The sequence below is a fragment of the Hippoglossus hippoglossus genome, chromosome 1 (genome assembly GCF_009819705.1).
Source record: "Hippoglossus hippoglossus isolate fHipHip1 chromosome 1, fHipHip1.pri, whole genome shotgun sequence".
Lineage (NCBI taxonomy): Eukaryota > Metazoa > Chordata > Actinopteri > Pleuronectiformes > Pleuronectidae > Hippoglossus > Hippoglossus hippoglossus.
Window position 1 is genome coordinate 4,085,459 of NC_047151.1, and position 19,630 is coordinate 4,105,088.

Consider the following 19,630-nt stretch of genomic DNA (forward strand, 5'->3'; position numbering starts at 1 on the left):
AAAGATTAATGAGACATGGGTGTAACAAAGCAGCAGAGTCAGCTGTGCTCTGTACTTCAGAGAGAGCCCCTTGTAAAGACACTGGCAGAGTCTCAAGTGGCCTTGTGCATGACATCAAAGTGAGACTTTAAAGGCTCCGTCTCAGGCGGATTTAAAGAAATTGATCTGAAATTCAAATTTCACTCACTCACTTGTTGCTGCTCAGAGTTTTAAATGCTCACACATGCAGAAAACGCAGCTAAGTTTAGAGGGATCCGGCAGGGCAGGCTGTGAGAAATGTGAGAAATTGAATGTAGTTGTCATGATCTGCTAAGACTGGTCCCCCTTGACCCCACCCGCCCTACACACACGTGCACACACACACACACACACACACACACACACACACACACACACACACACACACACACACACGTCTCCAGCCTCTATTCTTTCCTTCTTCTCTTTCATATCCACATCGACAAGACAATTGACAATTTACCATCTAATTAGGATTTTTCATTCACTTCTATCCATTGTGCACAGCCTCACTAGAACCTCCACACTCCACTGCTTCACGTCTGACTGCCGAGAATTAAGACCTGCTGCCAGGTAACTGAAGCCGCCGAGCAGCAGCTCCGCTGTCTCTGCCGCACTGACATCTCCATTTCCACCATCCCACAGAGAGGGGAGATGAAGGGGGAGTCAGGAGGGAGCCGCTGTCCAATGGGACGCATGCACAGTGGAGCACTCTACTGCCGTGCATGCATTCCCACTGGGGGAAGAGTGGGAAGAGTGGAGGAATGGAGCAAAGGACAGAAAAAATGCACACAGACTTCACACAGACTGTCTTCCACACACCCACACCCACACCCCCCCCCACCCCCACCCACCCACACACACACACACACACACACACACACACACACACACACACACACACACACACACACACACACACACACACACACACACTTACGTCTCCAGCCTCTATTCTTTCCTTCTTCTCTTTCATATCCACATTGACAAGACGTCCATTGACAATTTACCATCGAATTAGGATTTTTCATTCACTTCTATCCATTGTGCACAGCCTCACTAGAACCTCATCCCTAACCTTAACCTAACCGCAATTCACATCTTGCCCCTAACCTGAACCAGTACCTCAGAAATAAATTTTGTCGCATTAGGGCTGGGTTAGGGTTAGGGTCAGTGTTTATGCGTACACACTCACACACACACACACACACACACACACACACACACACACACACACACACACACACACACCCACACACACACACACACACACACACACACACACACACACACACACACACACACACACACAAACAAAGACAAGCCATGACACATTTTTAAATCTGATTTAAAAACATGCAGGTGTTTGTGAAAAGAAGCTTCTGATGTCAAAACAAATCAAGCCTCAATATGAAGCTTCATTGTTTCATTTGTGTTGACGCACGCCTCAGAGCTCAGCAGTAACATCCCTGCTGCCAGCCAGACAACCTCTCTGCCTGATTATCTGCTCATCTACCTGTAAGCCTGTTTCATTTTCATCAAAGATTCCTCACTTCAGAGTCTTCATCTGGGATCTCTCTGCCTGTGTTACTGAAGTTGTCTCAGTGGTGCCGGCACATTCTGGCTTGTTACGGCCCCTAAAGGTGTGATTCTGATCAGAGCAACAGCATCAGGGGACCTCACTTTATTAATATTGAGAATAAAACGACACTCTGGTTATTAAGCAGAGGGTGTGTGAGCCCATTCATGCTCATAACTCCCAACAACACTCATCAAGAAACCCTGTGCCTCTATATTATTCATATGCCGTTCATCGTTGCTCTTTGTTTAGTGTATGTAAATAGACTGAGATCTCTTTGCTCCAACTTAATAAATTATGTAGTAAAATGTACATGACATTGTATAAATAATGTGACATCTTTAAAAAATATCCTTCAAAACACTGCACCTGCAGCAGCCTAATTTATGACACAAACAACATGACAGTCACTAGCCAAGAATTTAAAAACAATCAAATAAGAACAGGAACAACATGTTTCCCCGTGTTTCATTCAATTGCAAATAGAAAAGATCTGAAGTGTTGTTGAAACATCCTTTTCCCCATTCCCTGTAAACTCAATTCACTCCAAACCTCAGTCAAAACGTAATCTCCTTTTGGGAGAGATAAGCCACCACAAAGGAGGACTGCAGCAGAGGAAGTAGTATTTTTACAAGGAGACGCTCTGGTCACTTGAGGTAATTGAGAGGGGATGTGCAGAGAGCTCACTCTCCCTATCACTCTCCTCCACTCCAGACCCCCCCTGCTTTACAGGGTTTCATCTTCACAGCGTTATTGAGTCCTAAAACACACCTGCTCCCACGGTGCGACGGCCTCGCTCTGCCACTAAACACTAAGTGCTGCGGCTTGTCTTTAAGACCGCAGGCTCTGTGGGAACTGTTGCTCCATTATAGCACTGTATAAAATTTTAGAAGGCTTAATGTTTATTTCTCTCAAGACGATGCACTAATACACCTCGGCATGGGTCAGATTTAAGAGTTTCTGAGCCACGTGTAGTCAGCACATATGGTGACATTTTCACAGGCGGAGAGGAAGTTGACATTTCAGATGCAACATTGACAATAATAATGAATACTAAACAAACCTGCCTCACACATACCTCTGTTGTACCTCTACCTTTAAGAGAAGACTTAAAACCTTCCTTTCTGATAAAGCTCATGGTTAGTGCTGGTTCAGGTTCGTCTTGGACCGGCTCTGTAGATATGCTGCTTTAAGCTGTGATTGTCGAGGGACACATGACAAATGGTGCTTCTCTTTCCTCCTCTTCCTCTTCATCACATTAATCTCTCATCAATACATGTTATTGACTTGACTTCTTCCCCGGAGTCCTTGTGCTTTACCGTTGCAGATCCAGGATCGCTCCTGCGAATTCGTGGTCGTGGATCGTGATGGATTATGATCACAACTAGATTGTTTAGATATACAATATGCCTACTCACATATACCATCATTACTGGCAATACTGCTATCATTGCATTTGTCATTGCTGCTCCCTTTATCGCTGTCTGACATTTTCTTTTGTATAAATACTTCAAACATTGACACACCTCTACATTTATGTTCGACACTATCTTTTCTCATGAATGTTCTAAATGTTGTTGATGTTCTCTGTGACGTATGAATTTTTATTGCACTTCTGTCCGTCCTGGTAGAGGGATCCCTCACATGTGGCTCTCTCTGAGGTTTCTACTTATTTCCCCCCTGTTAATATGTTTTTTTGGTAGTTTTTTCCTCACTCTTGCTGAGGGTTAAGGGCAGAGAATGTCCCACCTTGTTAAGCTCTATGAGGCAAATTGGGATTTGTGAATATGGGCTGTTTGGATCAAATTAAATCTATTGACTGATAACCTCTCTCACAGGAAAAATCCTGCAATGATTTCACTATGGTTCACAAAGTAAGATCATCAATAAGAAATATATCTTGTTGATGATTTTAATATTAAGGTTGAAATCTGAAATAAATGGTCACTGCTCCAACAAGAAATGTCTAGAAATGCTCAGACCATGATCGATTTAAGTGTAATAAAAACTGAATTTGATCACATCTAATTGTTTTTTTGAAAACTAACCAAATAAGACGCCACCAATTTAGTGAATTCATATTTAATTCTGATCTGAGGTCAAAAACATGGTGTAAATGAATGGCTTCCAGACGATTGGACGACACCACAGGAGCAGTATTGAGGCATTTTATGTTTTTTTCCTGTTGTTTTATTACGGCTGAAGAAGGAGTCGTCAATCGTATTGGATCCGGCTGCTACACTGTTTACCCCTGAGACTCCAAACCGTTTGTAGACTCAAACACTTCACCCACCCCTCCATCAGCATAGTGGTGAGTAGATAATGAGTACATTTTCATTTTTGGGTGAACTGTCAATTTAAGCTTCAGAAAGATTCCCTCGTCACTGGAAAAAATGCCCCGGCTCTGATATTCTCAAGTGAGATGCAATTAACCTGCCTACAAATTACAGTGCCATTTTTTCAAAGCCTTCTAATACGTTCATGACATACTTAGTGATATCTTGCACATGGCTTTTGAACAGGCGGCAGTGTAATTGGTGGTGTCTTTTTTGGCCTCAAGGAGATATTTGATAGTGTAAATCATGATATCTCACAGTCCACAGTAATCAAATTCTTATTTTCTTCTCAAGTAAAAACATGATTTTATTCATATTTAGGCCTGGGAAACAGGAGTCAACACCTCACCTACACCTAAAGTCAGTCTACTGTAATCTGAATATGGGCATTCTACAAGGATTAGTTCTTGCACCATTGTTGTGTAGCCTTTTGTTTACTTAAGATGTTGTTGAGTGTCGCACAAGAATTGGGCTACAACCCTCTGACAACACAGTTTTATTTGTGGCAGCACAAACACCTTCTGTTTCTGCAGCCGTACTAACACACTGCATAGGCAAGGTATCACACGGGCTTGGCACTTCCTGTCTCACAATGAATGTTAAACAAAACTGTCTCTATGTGCTTTTCCAGATCACAACCACTTTTAAAGTGAGGGTAGAAGACGAGTACAGGATTGTCTTGGACTATATCAAAAGGTTTGGTGAAAGTGTTAGGGCCCATCTTTAAACATTTGAGCTTGTTTCTATTACTATATGGAATGATTTTATATGCACTGATACTGATAGACACTGGTTTTAAAGTGCAATACATAATTTTAATGATCGCTTGACCCATTAAAGGATTGGTGTTGGAAATTAGCTTATGTACTGTAAATCATTTGTTTCTACAACCTGTCAGTGTTTCTCCTTACTTTATGTTCCTTACAAATACAAATAATAAATATATGAAAATTATGCTGAAGCTGCAAACCATCCTCATGGTGCTGCTTTGAAGAATAATTATTTTGATGAAAGAAAGCATCATTGCAATAAAACTAAATATCTATAGAGTTCTATAATCCCTGTTCAGTCATGTAAGGATCTACATAACATGAAAACGATGAAAACCATAGGGAGTTAATTATACTAATAAAAGTAAGTGATGTGTCAGCAGTTAGTCTAAAGTGTGCGTGCTTCATATGAAGAGCTTGTTGGATCATTTTACAGTGTCTGAAACCTACTTCTTGTGGTGTTGGGTGTTTTTTTGGAACTTTTTCAAACAGACAATCTAACAACCTTGAACACTTTTGCAGCTATTGTACAGGCGAGTATATTAGTAAGGCTTTATCTCCTCTGTTTGGTTCTCCATGGGACTTCCATTACCTTTTGTTTATGGCCAGGTGTAGAATTTGTCTTCCTGTGTGATTCAATCCAATTAAATTGGATTATTATATAAATTGCATTATCTCAAGGCACTTTACATTGGAAGGTTGAAACCTTAAAAAATTATAGAGAAACCCAACTGTTCCTACAAGACTTAGAGACAATGAAGAAACCTCTGGCAGAACCAGACTCAATGTGGGCGGGGACATCTGCCTCGATCGGTTGCGATGAGCGGAAACAAAATGGGAAAGAAAGGAGAGGTGCGTGGAAAAGAGGGGAGAGACGAGAGAGATGGGGGGAAGACGGAAGAGAGGGGGAGAGAACAGAGAGAGACCAGGAACAATTTTGTTTAACCGTCATATTTAAGACTGTTTTTAATAATAAAAATGATTAGGGTGATATCTGTAGATGTGATGATGTTATTAATGAAAGCAAACATAATAATAAATCTTGTAGTTGTTGTTGACTAGTGTCAGATCTTGATCCTGCAGCTTTGGAGTCAGAGATACCTTTGATTGTTTTATTGTGTCATGCATTAAACATGCCCAGCCCAATAGGGCTCAGGAGACACCAATAAGAAAACAAAAGCAGAAAGCAGAAAACCAGAATAACCAGCCAGAATAACAACACAGTGAAAATAATCCAAAAATAATCAAGAAATGATTTCTCTGTCCCGCGGGACAGAGGGGGGGAGATGGAAAGAGAAAGAGAGAGAAAGAGAGAGAGAGCTATGAGAAAAAACACAGAGTTAGTGACACTAAAATACGATGTGTACTTCTGTATGTTAAATACAGCAGATGTGGCGTGTGCATGTATGAGATGAGTAATGAAAGTACAGTAACAAGAGACCTAATAGCTTTTTTCCTTTTGCATAATTAGTAACGTAATGTGATTACTGTTTCAGTGAATAATTGATAACATTTTTCAACTAACTTTTCCCTGACATTGCTGTTTACTAATGGTCAAACAATAGACCCATTAGGACCTAATTTGTTTGAGGCACACTGAGACCTTTACTATAATCAGACCTGTAGTAGATACTATCTGACTCCTTCGACATCATAAATCTAAGAACATGACACACTGTTATTCCTCTTCCCTAAATATTAAGCATAGTAAACATAAGTGCTTCCGGCGACTAAAACTTCCTTTTTTTCCCACATATCTTTCACACGAGCCCGCTGAAAAACAGAATCATCATTTCAGTCAGACAGACTAAAACCACTTCCTCTTCTGGACACATTTTGGCCACAGAATTCTCGAGGAGAAGGCCTAATGGGGAAAATGTTGTTTCTGGAGGGACTCCAACAAGGCCAACACGAGCCGCTTGATGAACAGTGCTGTCGGAGCAAAAGCGTTAATGTGTAGGCTTTGGAGAATTATGATGAGGTTAGCTTCGAGCCTAGTGGAGCGCATAATACCACCAGTATTTGTTTGTGTCACTTTGGGTTTTAATAAGAAGGAAATAAGTTACTGAAAGACTCTGTGGTGTGGCTGGAATCAATAAAACTATGTTCCTGTCTGACAACTTATGAGCAATTGGCGAATCGAGCTGAAGGTCGAGGCCAGTGACTAATCTACATACATGGACACAGAGAAAGAATTAATGGGGAAACGTTTAGTGTGTGTGTGTGTGTGTGTGTGTGTGTGTGTGTGTGTGTGTGTGTGGGTGTGTGGGTGTGTGTGTGTGTGTGTGCGTGTGTGTGTGCGTGCGTGCGTGCGTGTGTGTGTGTGTGTGTGGAAGACAGTCTGTGTGAAGTCTGTGTGCATTTTTTCTGTCCTTTGCTCCATTCCTCCACTCTTCCCACTCTTCCCCCAGTGGGAATGCATGCACGGCAGTAGAGTGCTCCACTGTGCATGCGTCCCATTGGACGGCGGCTCCCCCCTGACTCCCCCTTCATCTCCCCTCTCTGTGGGATGGTGGAAATGGAGATGTCAGTGCGGCAGAGACAGCGGAGCTGCTGCTCGGCGGCTTCAGTTACCTGGCAGCAGGTCTTAATTCTCGGCAGTCAGACGTGAAGCAGTGGAGTGTGCACAGAGGGAAGGTAAAGCTTACTTTGAGGAGTCTGGACAGAACAAACACAGAGAGTGAGTTACCAGTTAAATTTGCAGTTCCCTTGAGCTGTGAAAAGATAACAACAGGGGTTGTTATGAGACAAAAGCAGCGCAGTGGGTTGAAATGTGCTACAGAAGTGCAGATAAAAAAACAACAAAACAAGTTTTTTATCTCAAGACAAAGTCTATCAGCTCCAACATGTTGCCCCTGCCCTCACTACAATAACACCTCTTGCTTTCATGTATTATTTGTGTTGTACTGTCAGTTTTACAGTCCCCCCCCCCCCCCCCCCCCCCCCTTATACATCCTCTCTCTCTACTGCTGCAGATGCTGGATAAATAAGCAAGCATTTTGCTGCCAGTGTGTGAAATGGTTCTTATCTATCTCTGCCATTAGAGAGTGGGTTCTATTATAAAGCTTTGCATTATTCAGTGTGCCTGAAAGACTGATCATTATGGATTTCAGCCCTTTTCCACACAGCCCCTGGGGTCCAACTCGGCCTGCCGGCTGATGCATGCGCATTTATGACCTTGTGCTGTGAACACTCTGGACTGCTGGAGTGGTAAGGGGGACGGGGTCAACCCCAGACTGTGCTTATTATCAGCCAAACCAGAAGAACGCACCAAAATCTGACTGCAAGACATCAAGTCTCACCAGCATACTTTGCTTCCAGAAAGACAGAATGGCTCAGTAAAATAAAAAAGTTGACCTTGCATGACCAATAAGTCTGCATGACTGCTACAGTTTCCAAAGTTCCTGGCAACAAATGAGATTAGTTTCACTCTCTGGAAAGCTCCATGAAGTCTGAATGACATCTAATGTAATTTCACTCAGTGATACAGCAGACTAAGTGGCAGGCACATGGTGAGAATAAGAGAAAACATGGCGGAACATATGGTGCTGCAGCACTTTTTTATGCGTGGGATAGGAGATGAATATTGAATAGATTTAAGTGGCAAGCTGCTCATTGCTTACTGTAACCCGACTGTATAGGTGGACTGTCTCTCAGCAGGAGCTCAGCTCCATCATTAACATTACACTTTGCACATCAAAAAATTGTAATCGTCTCTATTTGCTACCATTGAGTAAACGAGTAATGTGTTGCTGCTGGTCTGTTGAGGATGAATGGAGCGTTACTTGTTGATCCATTCAGCCGCTCACACTCACGGCTCTAATAGCGAGCAGTGCCTGGTCTTTAAAGTGGATGTGCTGAGGTAAGGAGAACTCGCTCCATGCCTATCCTGGGCCCCTGCAATTAGACTCTGCCATTGACCATTTGTTATATCTGCTGTTTCTCGCCTACAGCTTGGCACCTTGCTGATTACAACGCGTTGGATCAATAGCCTAATTAAACAAATTAAATCGGACTGCAAGGTCAATTTTCATCCCATCTCAGCCAGCTGCTGCTGAGACGTCATGAGCGAGTCTGAAATAGAAAAACCGAGCCTGTTGAAATGCAACAGACCAAGATTAATTAACTCTTTGTTGTGTGATGGCACAGTTTTACACAGCGCCTCGCCACGCTGAGGCGACAGAGAGGGAGAAGTCATTTAGTTCAGAGCAGGCGGTAATTCTTCAGCATGCGCTTGAAGTCTCTATTCCTCCCTGCGATATTCCGCCTGATGAGAGGTTGGAAAAAGACAGTGTGGTCCACTTCCCATTAGTGGGTGAGGCTGAAGCTTGAGAGGCTAAGGCTACATCAATACTACGTTTTTGTTTGAAAACGTTCTTTACAAATTAAAACAAACTCTGTTCACTCAAGCATTTAGGCTCTGTGTCAGTTTTAATCCCCGTCCACACTAACACGCCGGAACACGCATGTCAGGTTACCACTATGGTTCCCACTCACATACACTGGGCATGCTTGTTTCGGCCAGCAGTAAACTGATCTGTTTTAGCGGCTCTAAAGCTCTGCAGTCGTGTGGTCGCCAGGCGAATCCGTACCAGAGTCGATGTGGTTTCAAACTAAAACGTGGTAGTGTGGATGTGGTGTGAATCCTACAGTCCACATGCAGCACTTATGTGGTGAAGGTTAAGTAAGAAGAATACACATCAAAATGAACTGAATTGTAACTGCTGACATTTTCAAATAAATCTCTGTCTCACGCTGACATACAGCACATATACACACACTTTATGCAGCACCTTCGACTACAAGACTTTTATAATCAGAGCAGGGTTTCTAACAAACCATGGACCTCTGCTACATCCAGGCCTTCTTCTATTAGGAAATGTCTCTCCATGTGCCAAGTTGGAAAGACTGAGCTGCGGTTGAAAAGAAAAAGATGCCACATATTTCCTTGCAGTTTTCGAGTTCAAAGTGGAGCTTCACAATGAATAATTTGTGTTGACTCCTTCCCACGTTGTTTTCGGTTTAACAGCTCAGAAGCCTTGAAGAAGTAAACTGTCAAGCATTTCACAAAGGATTCACCAAAACTTGGGGTGGAAACGACTTGTTTACAGAAATAAGTTTATTGTATTGTTATTATTCTGATGCGTTGCTTAGAGGGGAAACTTTGGTCCCTCCGGCAAGTTATTTTAGAGATAATTACCCATTGATATGGAACAGTTTTTCCAGCTTAATGCTGTAAAAAGTTGGAAAGGGCAGTACAGTTGGAGTCAGTTCGGGTCAAGCTGTTTGCTCCCAGTTGTCACTTGTTATCCAATCTTGATCTGTGTCAGAGTGTTGTAGCTCTTCCCTGAGCTGTGTATCTTATTTATTCATGCCAGAGCCACAGGGGTTTAGTTACATAACTGTCTGTTCAATTATTTGTAAACATTTCACTTTACTTTTAGCGCCTCTGTCTCATGGTGGCGGCGGGATCAGCACATCAGAGGGGCCAATAAGCATCTCCATCCGACTCTGTCCTACTGCGGCACTGACTCTTCATGCTGAGCTGCTTCATCGACACTTGCGCCTGTTTCTCGTCACTGCTGCCTCCAGGAAACATCCAAACACGAGCCTTCCCCATTGAAGAAGAGGTTCTAATCTACATCAGGACAACATCCTGTTGTAGAGGCTCTGTGATGAGCAGCCTGACCCACTGTCAACCACATTTCCAGCACGAGCGTGTATGATTAAGTTGTGAGAGCCAGAGAGAAAAAGAGTGGGAGGGGAAATTAGAGGTGGTGTTGGGGACTCCTAACTGTGGGACCCACTCCTCTGAAGACTGGAGAGAAGCTTTCATTTAAGGTGGACCGAATCTTTGCTTTAAAAATGCTCCAAATCTCGGCCTTATGCATAAGAGAGTATTATAAACCCAACTTGACTCAATGGTTCATAAAATGGACTGTTGTGGCTTACAGGCTACTTCAAAGTGTGGTTTCTCTCTGTTGGGTTGATGGTGAATAAATGGTGATAAGACACGACAGTAGCAGCACAATAAGAGTCTTATGAAGTCAAAGAACTAACTCAACAACAGAACAATATCTACACAGATTTCATCCATGTTAGCTGCCATTCGCTGCCATAAGCTGCTGGTCATACCAGATCACATGACATGAGGCCATAGATTGTCCTGAACTGATCGATAATAACATTTTAATTTGTAAAATGTGTTGTCTTTCACACATTGTGATTTTGGCTTTATTTAAATATGTGTGTTCCCTAATAGGGCTTCTTCTACTCCACTACTTTTCAAATGGAAATGCTTTGTTTTTAATTCACTTCTTTATGTGACAACTACCTGCTGTGTTGTCGCTTTTTTTTTTTTTTACATGGATAATGTGTATTAGAGTGTCTTATTGTTTATTTAAATGTGATCTGCACCCTGATTTGTGGAGTATCTCATTCCGTATGATGTAACAGGGTTATATTATGACATGGCAAATAAAGCTGAATCGGGAATCTGCATATATGTATATATTTAAAAAGCACCATCAGCTTCTCAAATATTATGCATCTTTAAGTGAAAAATACCTCTTGTCGAGTTGTTTTTACTCTTGAGTCCTTATATGATACACAGAGAAAATACTGTACAGTGTAAAGATGGAAAATCTTCTCAGTTGTGTCAATGTCTTGAAAAAATTGACTCGGCCTAACGGAAAAACTATTTCGGTTAACACTGACAGACGACTGGCTGATGTTGATTTGTGAGGACCTTTTCTTGTAACATTGGTGGTGCCTTACTGAGGACAACGATCTGAGCTGAAACGAGTCACACACATGCTACAGAGAGGTGATCTGATCATGCCAGGCATCATCTTACAGTCCACTCTTTCCTCGAACTGTCGAGTGTCCACGCGCGCTTCGCTCCGGTACGAGTGACGTACGACCTTAACTAAGGGGCAGGGCTGTGCGCTCCGCAGAAGCGCTGCCTCCCTCACTGATGCAGAGGATGTGCCGCCTGTCTCCTCTATATAAAGAGCTCCGAGCGACCAGCGCGCACAGCTCCGTGGTGCTGACACCTCAGAGACACCGCTCCCCCACTTCCACTCACCCGCTCTCCGGCCGCGCGATGACTGGAACCATGGACGGCTTCTCGGGGAAACTTTTTCTACTTTCCTGCCTGGTTGTTATGGAGGGCTGCGCGCAAGACTTCGGACAGACGCAGTTTATTTGCACGTCGGTGCCCAAGGATATGGACTTGTGCTCGGCCTCGATGCAGAACAGCGGGCCGGCGGAGGACCTGAAGACCACGGTCATGCAGCTGCGGGAGACCGTGCTGCAGCAGAAGGAGACCATCATGAACCAGAAGGAGACCATCAGGGAGCTCACCTCCAAGTTGAGCCGCTGCGAGAGCCAGAGCCTCCCCGCGGCGGCGGGACCCGGCGGGAGGCGGCCGGGGTCGAAGAACACGATGGGGGATGTATCCCGGGGAACCACGGACACTCTGGCACAGCTGGGACAGACTTTACAGACGCTCAAACAGAGACTGGAGAATCTAGAGGTAGGCAAGGAGCGCAGGAGAGCGAGGGGCAAGTTAAGTAGATGGGCTGATGTGGTCATTTTTCAGGATGAGTGTTAGAGCTTGAATAAAGTGCTGCAGTGTTATTCTGTGCAGTCTCTGCTGAGGCCACATGTGTTTTAGAAGCCTGCATCTTTTTGAAATGGCAGCCAGAGAAGTAAACCAAGTTGAAGATAGCTGACTTTTAAACATACACAGCGGGGCAGCCGTTTGGGCAGGGCAGAGGGAACATGTGCCCAGAGTTTAGCACCAGAGAAAGTGTCCCATGTCCCCCCCCCCTCTAACCCAGTGTCTGTCTCCCTCTGTCCGATGCAGCAGTACAGCCGAGGGAACAACACCGTGCAAGCCAACAGCCTGAAGGACCTGCTGCAGAACAAGATAGATGACATGGAGAAGCAGGTGCTGTCCCGGGTCAACACGTTGGAGGAGCCCAAGCCGGGCTCCAGGAACGACACCGACCAGCGGAACCGAGTGGAGACCACGCTCACCTCTCTGCACCACCGGATTACCGACCTGGAGAAAGGTGCGTCTGGAGCACGGAGCGCCAAAGCACAGAGCGGCTCCGTGTGGCTTTCAGTGTGTCTCTGTGGAAATTCCGCAACGATTATTTGTGTGTGATTTAATTGTTTTATTTAAAACCCGAGGGTGCCTCCGCCTTTAGAGAAAGAAAATGTTTCGGTATTAAAGCTCCGATGTGAAAGCGCTCACGGTGCCGCATCCATCTCGTTGCGCACAGACAGTGTGAACGCGGAGGGGAGAGCTGCATTGCTTTGCATATTTCCACAGCTCGCAGCACTTTTGCTCTTCTCAGTTTTGTGTTTCTCACAACCAAACCAGGACTGCCCCTCTGTCATTAGAGTGTGCAAAGGGTCGTTGCTTTTTGGGAGAGGTCAGGTGCAGGGGGAAGTTTGCAGGTTGCGCACCGCTCTGGCGCGTTTTGGAGCAAATATCGAATGCTTGTTCTTCTCTTCAACACGTGCAAATGAGCGTGCGGATGATGCATGGGAGAGAGAGAGAAGGGAAGAGAGTCCTCCTACACAAAGGTAACAGATAGAAGACGATTATTAAAACAGCTTTTCATACACGATCAGATGGGAAATAGATATAAATGCCTTCCTCTGTATTACAAGTTCATGGATGTTAAGTAAATGAAGGTTTGTCACCCTGCAGGTAATGCCTCAATATATGTACACAATGCTGGAAAATACTCACTATGTATTGATTTATCTGAATTGGGCAGAAAAAAAACACGTACATGCATTTCATTCACAGGTAAAGAGACCCGGCCAACAGATAAGTTCCAGCTCACCTTCCCTCTGAGAACCAACTACATGTACGCCAAAGCCAAGAGGAGCCTTCCTGAGATGTACACGTTCAGTGTGTGTCTGTGGATCAAGTCCAACGCCTCCCCTGGAGTGGGAACACCCTTCTCCTATGCTGTGCCGGGTCAGGCCAACGAGCTGGTCTTAATCGAGTGGGGGAACAACCCCATGGAAATTCTCATTAATGACAAGGTAATGACAAAGTCAACAGTATAACTCATATTTTATATCTTAGGTGCTTATCTGTGGCCTTTTTGCATTCATATACATCATCTAACCATGTGAAAGAACTTGCAGTGATTTAAACAATAGGAAAGAGTGAATCTATTTTGACCTAACATCTCTTCAGTGCCAGAACTGGAAATGGAATAAAAATAGGTGCTAATGCGAGCAGCAGAAGGTCTTTTTATAGAGCAACAGATATGTGATGGAGGAAGTGATTCAGCAGGAAGAAGAGAAGGTGTGGGGAGTGACTCTGCTTCTAAGGTGTAAAAAGGGGATTGTTGAGTGGAGAGAAAGACACGACTTATGAACAACTCTGCTGCTGCTGCAGGTCGCAAAGCTGCCGTTCCTCATCAACGATGGAAAATGGCATCACCTCTGCATCACGTGGACCACCCGCGATGGGATGTGGGAGGCCTTCCAGGATGGAGTGATGCGGGGCAGCGGGGAAAATCTGGCACCATACCACCCCATCAAACCAGAGGGAGTGCTGGTCCTGGGACAAGAGCAGGTGGGTGCACAGTTTAAAATAACTGACCGCAACCATACTGCACTTTGAAATAATCTTGGCCAATTATGGCTTTTATTTTAGACAAAGATTAACGGTTGATATCTTTATGAAATGGAGGTTAAGTAGTATGGCTAGAGCTAGATTCATAAATCCAATATAAAGAGACCCAACATGGCCAAATGACTTTTAGATCACGTCATCATGCTTACAGAAAGTAAATCATTGCTTCTCTGTCGCATGTTTGCATGATCGCAATTTTTTAACAGCTGACTATGTTCAGGATGAATGTATAAGAATAAAATATCAACAGTCCTGTCAGATAAAATTCTTTCTCTTATCACATGTGATCTTATGCTCAAAGGACATATACATTTTATCTTCACAGGAAAAATTTGATTTTGTATTTCACCTTATAAATATTTTATCCAATCAGACAAATGGGATTGTGAGCTTCACTTCAACACAAACTTCATTGTTCTCATTTAACACTGATGTTGAACACTGTCTCATTCCACAGGACACTCTGGGAGGAGGCTTCGATGCAACACAAGCCTTTGTTGGAGAGCTGGCAAACTTAAATATCTGGAATAGGAAACTTTCCATTGCTGAGATCTACAACTTGGCGACCTGCAACAGCAAAGCACCGGCTGGCAACGTCTTCTCCTGGACGGAGAGCAACATTGAAATATTTGGCGGAGCGACCAAATGGACCTTTGAGCCTTGTCGCTCCCTCAACTGAACTCTGCAACTTCACCGTTCAAAAAAAGGCCTCTCTGTATTTCTGAGCTTTTGTCGTTCTTGTCTTCATTTGAAGTTTGTTAGAGACTACTTGAGTTGTTGGTAAGCTTAAATCTGGGATTTCTATCATTCTTAAGTATTTATGTGCAAAACAACACTTTTCATCTTGAGGAAAAAAAAATCTTACTCGTCTTGGGAACCTCAGAGAAAGTATTGGTATCCGTTGCTCCTTTTTTTTTTTTCACTCCCCACGGACGTTCATTAAAAAAGCACACCTAAGCTTTTCGTTTTGGCTTATTTTGCCTTTGGACTGGCAGCTGGCAATCTGCGCCTTATGTTTGGACAATTCACAATCCAAGAGAGGAATTACATACCCGCCCCCACCCCTTTCCCCCTGGAGAGCGGGAGATTATGCTGTCCATCCAATTCTTGTCCGTGTTTGGCGCCGTGAAGTGTTGTCTGATGCGGTACAGCTCCCTGCGAGCCCCGACCTCCCACCCTCCCCCACCACCTCCACCTCCCCCACCCACTCTGCCCCCAACCCTCCGGAACTTGCACTGTGACTGACGAAAAGGAACGCCAGGAGAGGAGGGTACGCTGAAGGACACTGCAAAGTCAAGACTGTGGTACAATTTGTAATCATTGTTTCGCTTCAAGTGATTCTGTAAGAATGTCGTTAACTTGCCAACATTGCTACAAAGCCTGGGTGCCTTGGGCTGGTAAAAGTATTCAGCACATTCAGTATGTTTTCAGTTGCAATTTCAGTGTTTCTGTTTTATTCTGTTTCCCTGAGCTGGTTTGAGTTTGTTGTTCCTCTGGTAAATGTAATTTAATTACAGTTTGTTATCTGACATGATGTGTTTCGGCAGGTGTTTGTACTACTCTGTATTAGGAATGTTACAGTTTCTGTATAGTAACAGCATGAATGACAGAGTGCTGTGAAAGCATTGTTGAAATCTGCTTTACTATCTTCTCTGGGTCCGGGTTTTTTACTGTATTGTTATATGCTCCAAGCATGGCAAAACTGAGAGATGAAGAATTTAATTTTTGTAATAAAATTGTGATACTTAATGTCACAGTGCACTCCTGCCTTTGCTTACATGCATCAGAAGGTGGGAACACGAGGAGTGTGAGGGAAGGCGAGAGAATCGCTGATCTAATCTAACTTTTCTACCATGTCACGCAGAGTGAAGAGCTGGGGAAGCTACTCGCAGGATAACTGAAATATCCAAAGGCAGGCAAGGTCACCAACACAGGGCTTCAGACAAGAAATGAAACTGTGTGGGTGTCTGTGTGTTTCTATTTAAGTTGACTGCAGAGGATAACCCACTCGCTGCTTTTTCCCTGCTGTGAGATGCGGTGCCGGCACTAAAGACAGCAAGGCTCTCGGAGGGGGTAAAAGTGCCTCGTCATATCAGCCTTTCAGTGGCTGAGTTCAAGTGAGTGCAGCCTAAGCTCAGACTGCAGCACTAGAGGCTTGACTTTGATTATGGATTCACTCAGATGACCTGTTGCTGTAGCTCCAAACATTTAAAGTGAAGAGACGCCGCTGGTGACAGTGACTGCATTTCAAGTAGACACTTCATCTGTTACTTCTGCGTCAAGTGGTGAAAGTGATACATCAGACTAACATTTGTTTTATCAAACCACCATGAGACAGTTCTGAGAAGCTCTTCACAGAGGACAGCTGTTATTTTTCTTCAACATGTCATAAGTTGAATCATTTCAGGTCCAGCTTTACATTAAAGGAGACTTTCTCAAGCTTGTCCTACATACAAACGGAAGTCTCATCGGACTACATGGCTTAAACTCCAAATTAAAATTTGACTAGAGATGACATTCAACTCTTTACACCTCAAACCTTTTCAAGGCTTTAAATTCAGCCAACACTTTCACTGTTTAAAGTGCCTTTAAGCTTGAACCTCTAAGAAAACCTATATGTAAGCATCACCTTACTAACTTTTAAAATGTGTTCAACTGATTATTCAACACTTCAACTAACATAAGCATCTACACATCAACATCCGTTCAAATGGCATCTCTGCTCAGCTCAGAACTCTTCAGTCCTCCTCAAACTTAGATAATTAACCAAAATATATTTTTACAAGCTTTAAAAATAGGATGTGCAGAGGATGCCCAGGGGCCCAAACTCATCAAAAGTCAAAGGCATATATGTCTGAAAAGTATCTAAAACAAACCCAGGACTGAGGTTGGTTCAACACTGCGACAAGGCAGTTATGCAATGACAAATACAAAAAAATAAATGTATTTCTGAAAATTCTCCTCGCTTGTACATGTGAACCAGATAAACTCTGACATAGTCCTCTGAATAACATCCTCGTTCACAGAGCTCATCTTAATACTGCTGATACACTCTGGCTGAATGGCTGCCTCTTGCGCCTCCATTTCCATCTCTCACCAGCTCTCCATAGAAGAGATCATTATTTTAGTGATAGCAGACAAGCAGAAGATGCTGATGTTGTGTGGCTAAGATACTACCACCATGTGCCAACAGATTACATATGCAGACAAATTATTATCTATTCAGAAAAAAGGCAAGCTTTCTAGTAGGAGGTAAAATGGCAGGTTTGTATGCTAACAAACATCAACAGCCCTTCAGCGGTTTGAAGTTTCAATCCTCAGTGTGGCGTAAACTCATGAATGAATTCATCAAGCCTTGACTGAAACATTATTGCAGAAAGACAAACTTGTAGGTCCTTAGAGGGATTTTTGTTCAATAAATATTTGTCTCAACCTTGACCTTCAAGTGGATTTTCTTGAGCTGAGAGAGAATCTGCATCACCTTTAATCTCCCATGACGCACGGCAGCTATAAGCCAGGGTCAAGAACCTGTGAAAACAATGACAAGGCATTAATACAAGCAGCATTTCCCTGTCGCAACATTAAACATACACACACACACACACACACACACATACACACAGGGCAGAAAACAATTTATGCTGTCCCTTAGCCACACTGACAGATGGATCCCAAAACACTCGGGTTTATCAGCCAATTACATTTATAGAAAATACCAGGCTGCTAAAAGATGACTGGGCACTGGCCAAAGTGGCTGTCACTGTGGAACAACTTTCCAACCATATACGAGATTTCGCTGGAAGTTTGCCCCCTTCATTGGAAACGAGAATACTCACTAAAAGTTTTTAGGAAAGAACACAGTAAACAAGACTTTTATGTTCAGGTGTTTTGATGAATGTTATGTAGTGTTACTAAATAATAAGGGGATGCTTAATGCCACACACAGCACCCATCAATGGGCCCAGAATCATACACACTGGGTCTGCTGACTACACTCAGCTAATACCCTTTGGGGGTGATGCTGCTAAGTGCCGACAGAACACAGCTCTGCAGTGCAATTGCATTTGTGCTTCAGCTTTGTGCAGAATTGAAAGCGGATGGACTAAAATAGATCCAGGCAGATGATCTTACACCTTGTATACATAAGACACAATGATCAAGCCACCTCTTACATGAACTCAATCTCAGCATTAACAGCATTACATGATGAAAGGGCTGTGCCGACAGCCTAACACCTACCTTCCCTCCACATGAGGACTGAGGACGCCACATGACTTGAGGACGATGTGTACAACTTCTGAAGTGTTGTAAGTCATTTTCTACTTCGAAGGTACAGTACATTACAAAATGTTTTGCTGGTGAAGCGCATATTCTAGGGCACCTCCTCACCTGGCAATGTAAATAGATGCCTCATGTACAGTAGGAGATGAAAAGGTGGCCTACTTTACTTTTAAAGACCAGTTTGTCTCTTTTGGTAAAGTGCTTTTCAAAAACGTACCTTTAGGGAATATATCATGTTCAGAATATGCACAATTCAGACCTAAAACCACCCTGTGTTTAAACAGAGCAGGGGCTGTGTTAGTGGTAATGTGTTGTCTAAGAACACATTACCACTGAATATATGATTCAGGAAGTCCAGTTGGCGTTAGCTTGTCTGCAATACTGGGGGTAAGCATGTCCAGGCTCCTACTTCTGCCTTCTACCCAGCTTACACAGCACCGTTCTCCAATGCCCTTCCAGGCAAGTGGCTGGTCCACGTGTTGGTGGGCCCAATGGGCCAAGATCCCAGCCACCACACGCTCGCCAGAGACCTCCCCTCCCAGGTCTGGTTTCAGGAAGGGCCGATATTTTCCTATTCCGAGCGAGGTTGGCCAGTGAGAAGACCCCAGGCAAAACCTAGAAATCACTGGAGGGATTATGCATCCCATCTGGCCTGGGAACACCTTGGGGACCCTCTAGGAATAGCTGGAAAGTGTGGCTAGGGAAAGGGTTGTCTAGGATACCCTACTTGGCTGGTTACCTCTGCATCCTCAGCCTGGATGAGTCGAAGACAATGCATGAATGGATGGATGGATAGATGGATGGATGGATAGAAGTCCAGTTGGAGAAATACATTGAAGCATTTAAAAGGTAAAAACAACTACTTGATGGTGATGGTTGTTAGGTACAGATTAGGCTATAGTTTCTAAATGATGCTCCTATTTGATTGGCCAATATAGCACCTTACTCGGTCACATTGTGTTGCATTGTAGCAAAA

The 19,630-nt window shown here is 43.7% G+C and overlaps 2 protein-coding genes across 2 annotated transcripts in view; one reads left to right on the plus strand and one right to left on the minus strand.

Moving 5' to 3' along the window:
• Positions 1 to 11,673: 11,673 nt before the first annotated feature.
• LOC117771487 (neuronal pentraxin-1-like) lies at positions 11,674 to 16,127 on the plus strand. The gene is made up of 5 exons (XM_034601880.1): positions 11,674 to 12,240; positions 12,574 to 12,781; positions 13,531 to 13,772; positions 14,134 to 14,313; positions 14,831 to 16,127. The coding sequence occupies exons 1-5, from the start codon at positions 11,680 to 11,682 to the stop codon at positions 15,050 to 15,052; spliced, it is 1,413 nt and encodes a 470-aa protein (XP_034457771.1). The 5' UTR covers positions 11,674 to 11,679; the 3' UTR covers positions 15,053 to 16,127.
• LOC117771491 (endonuclease V-like) overlaps positions 15,282 to 19,630 on the minus strand; it is a 91,962-nt gene continuing 87,613 nt past the window's right edge. The window contains exon 10 of the transcript XR_004615603.1: positions 15,282 to 17,901. The gene's annotated coding sequence lies outside the window, so the exon portion shown is untranslated. The remainder of the gene's footprint in view (positions 17,902 to 19,630) is intronic.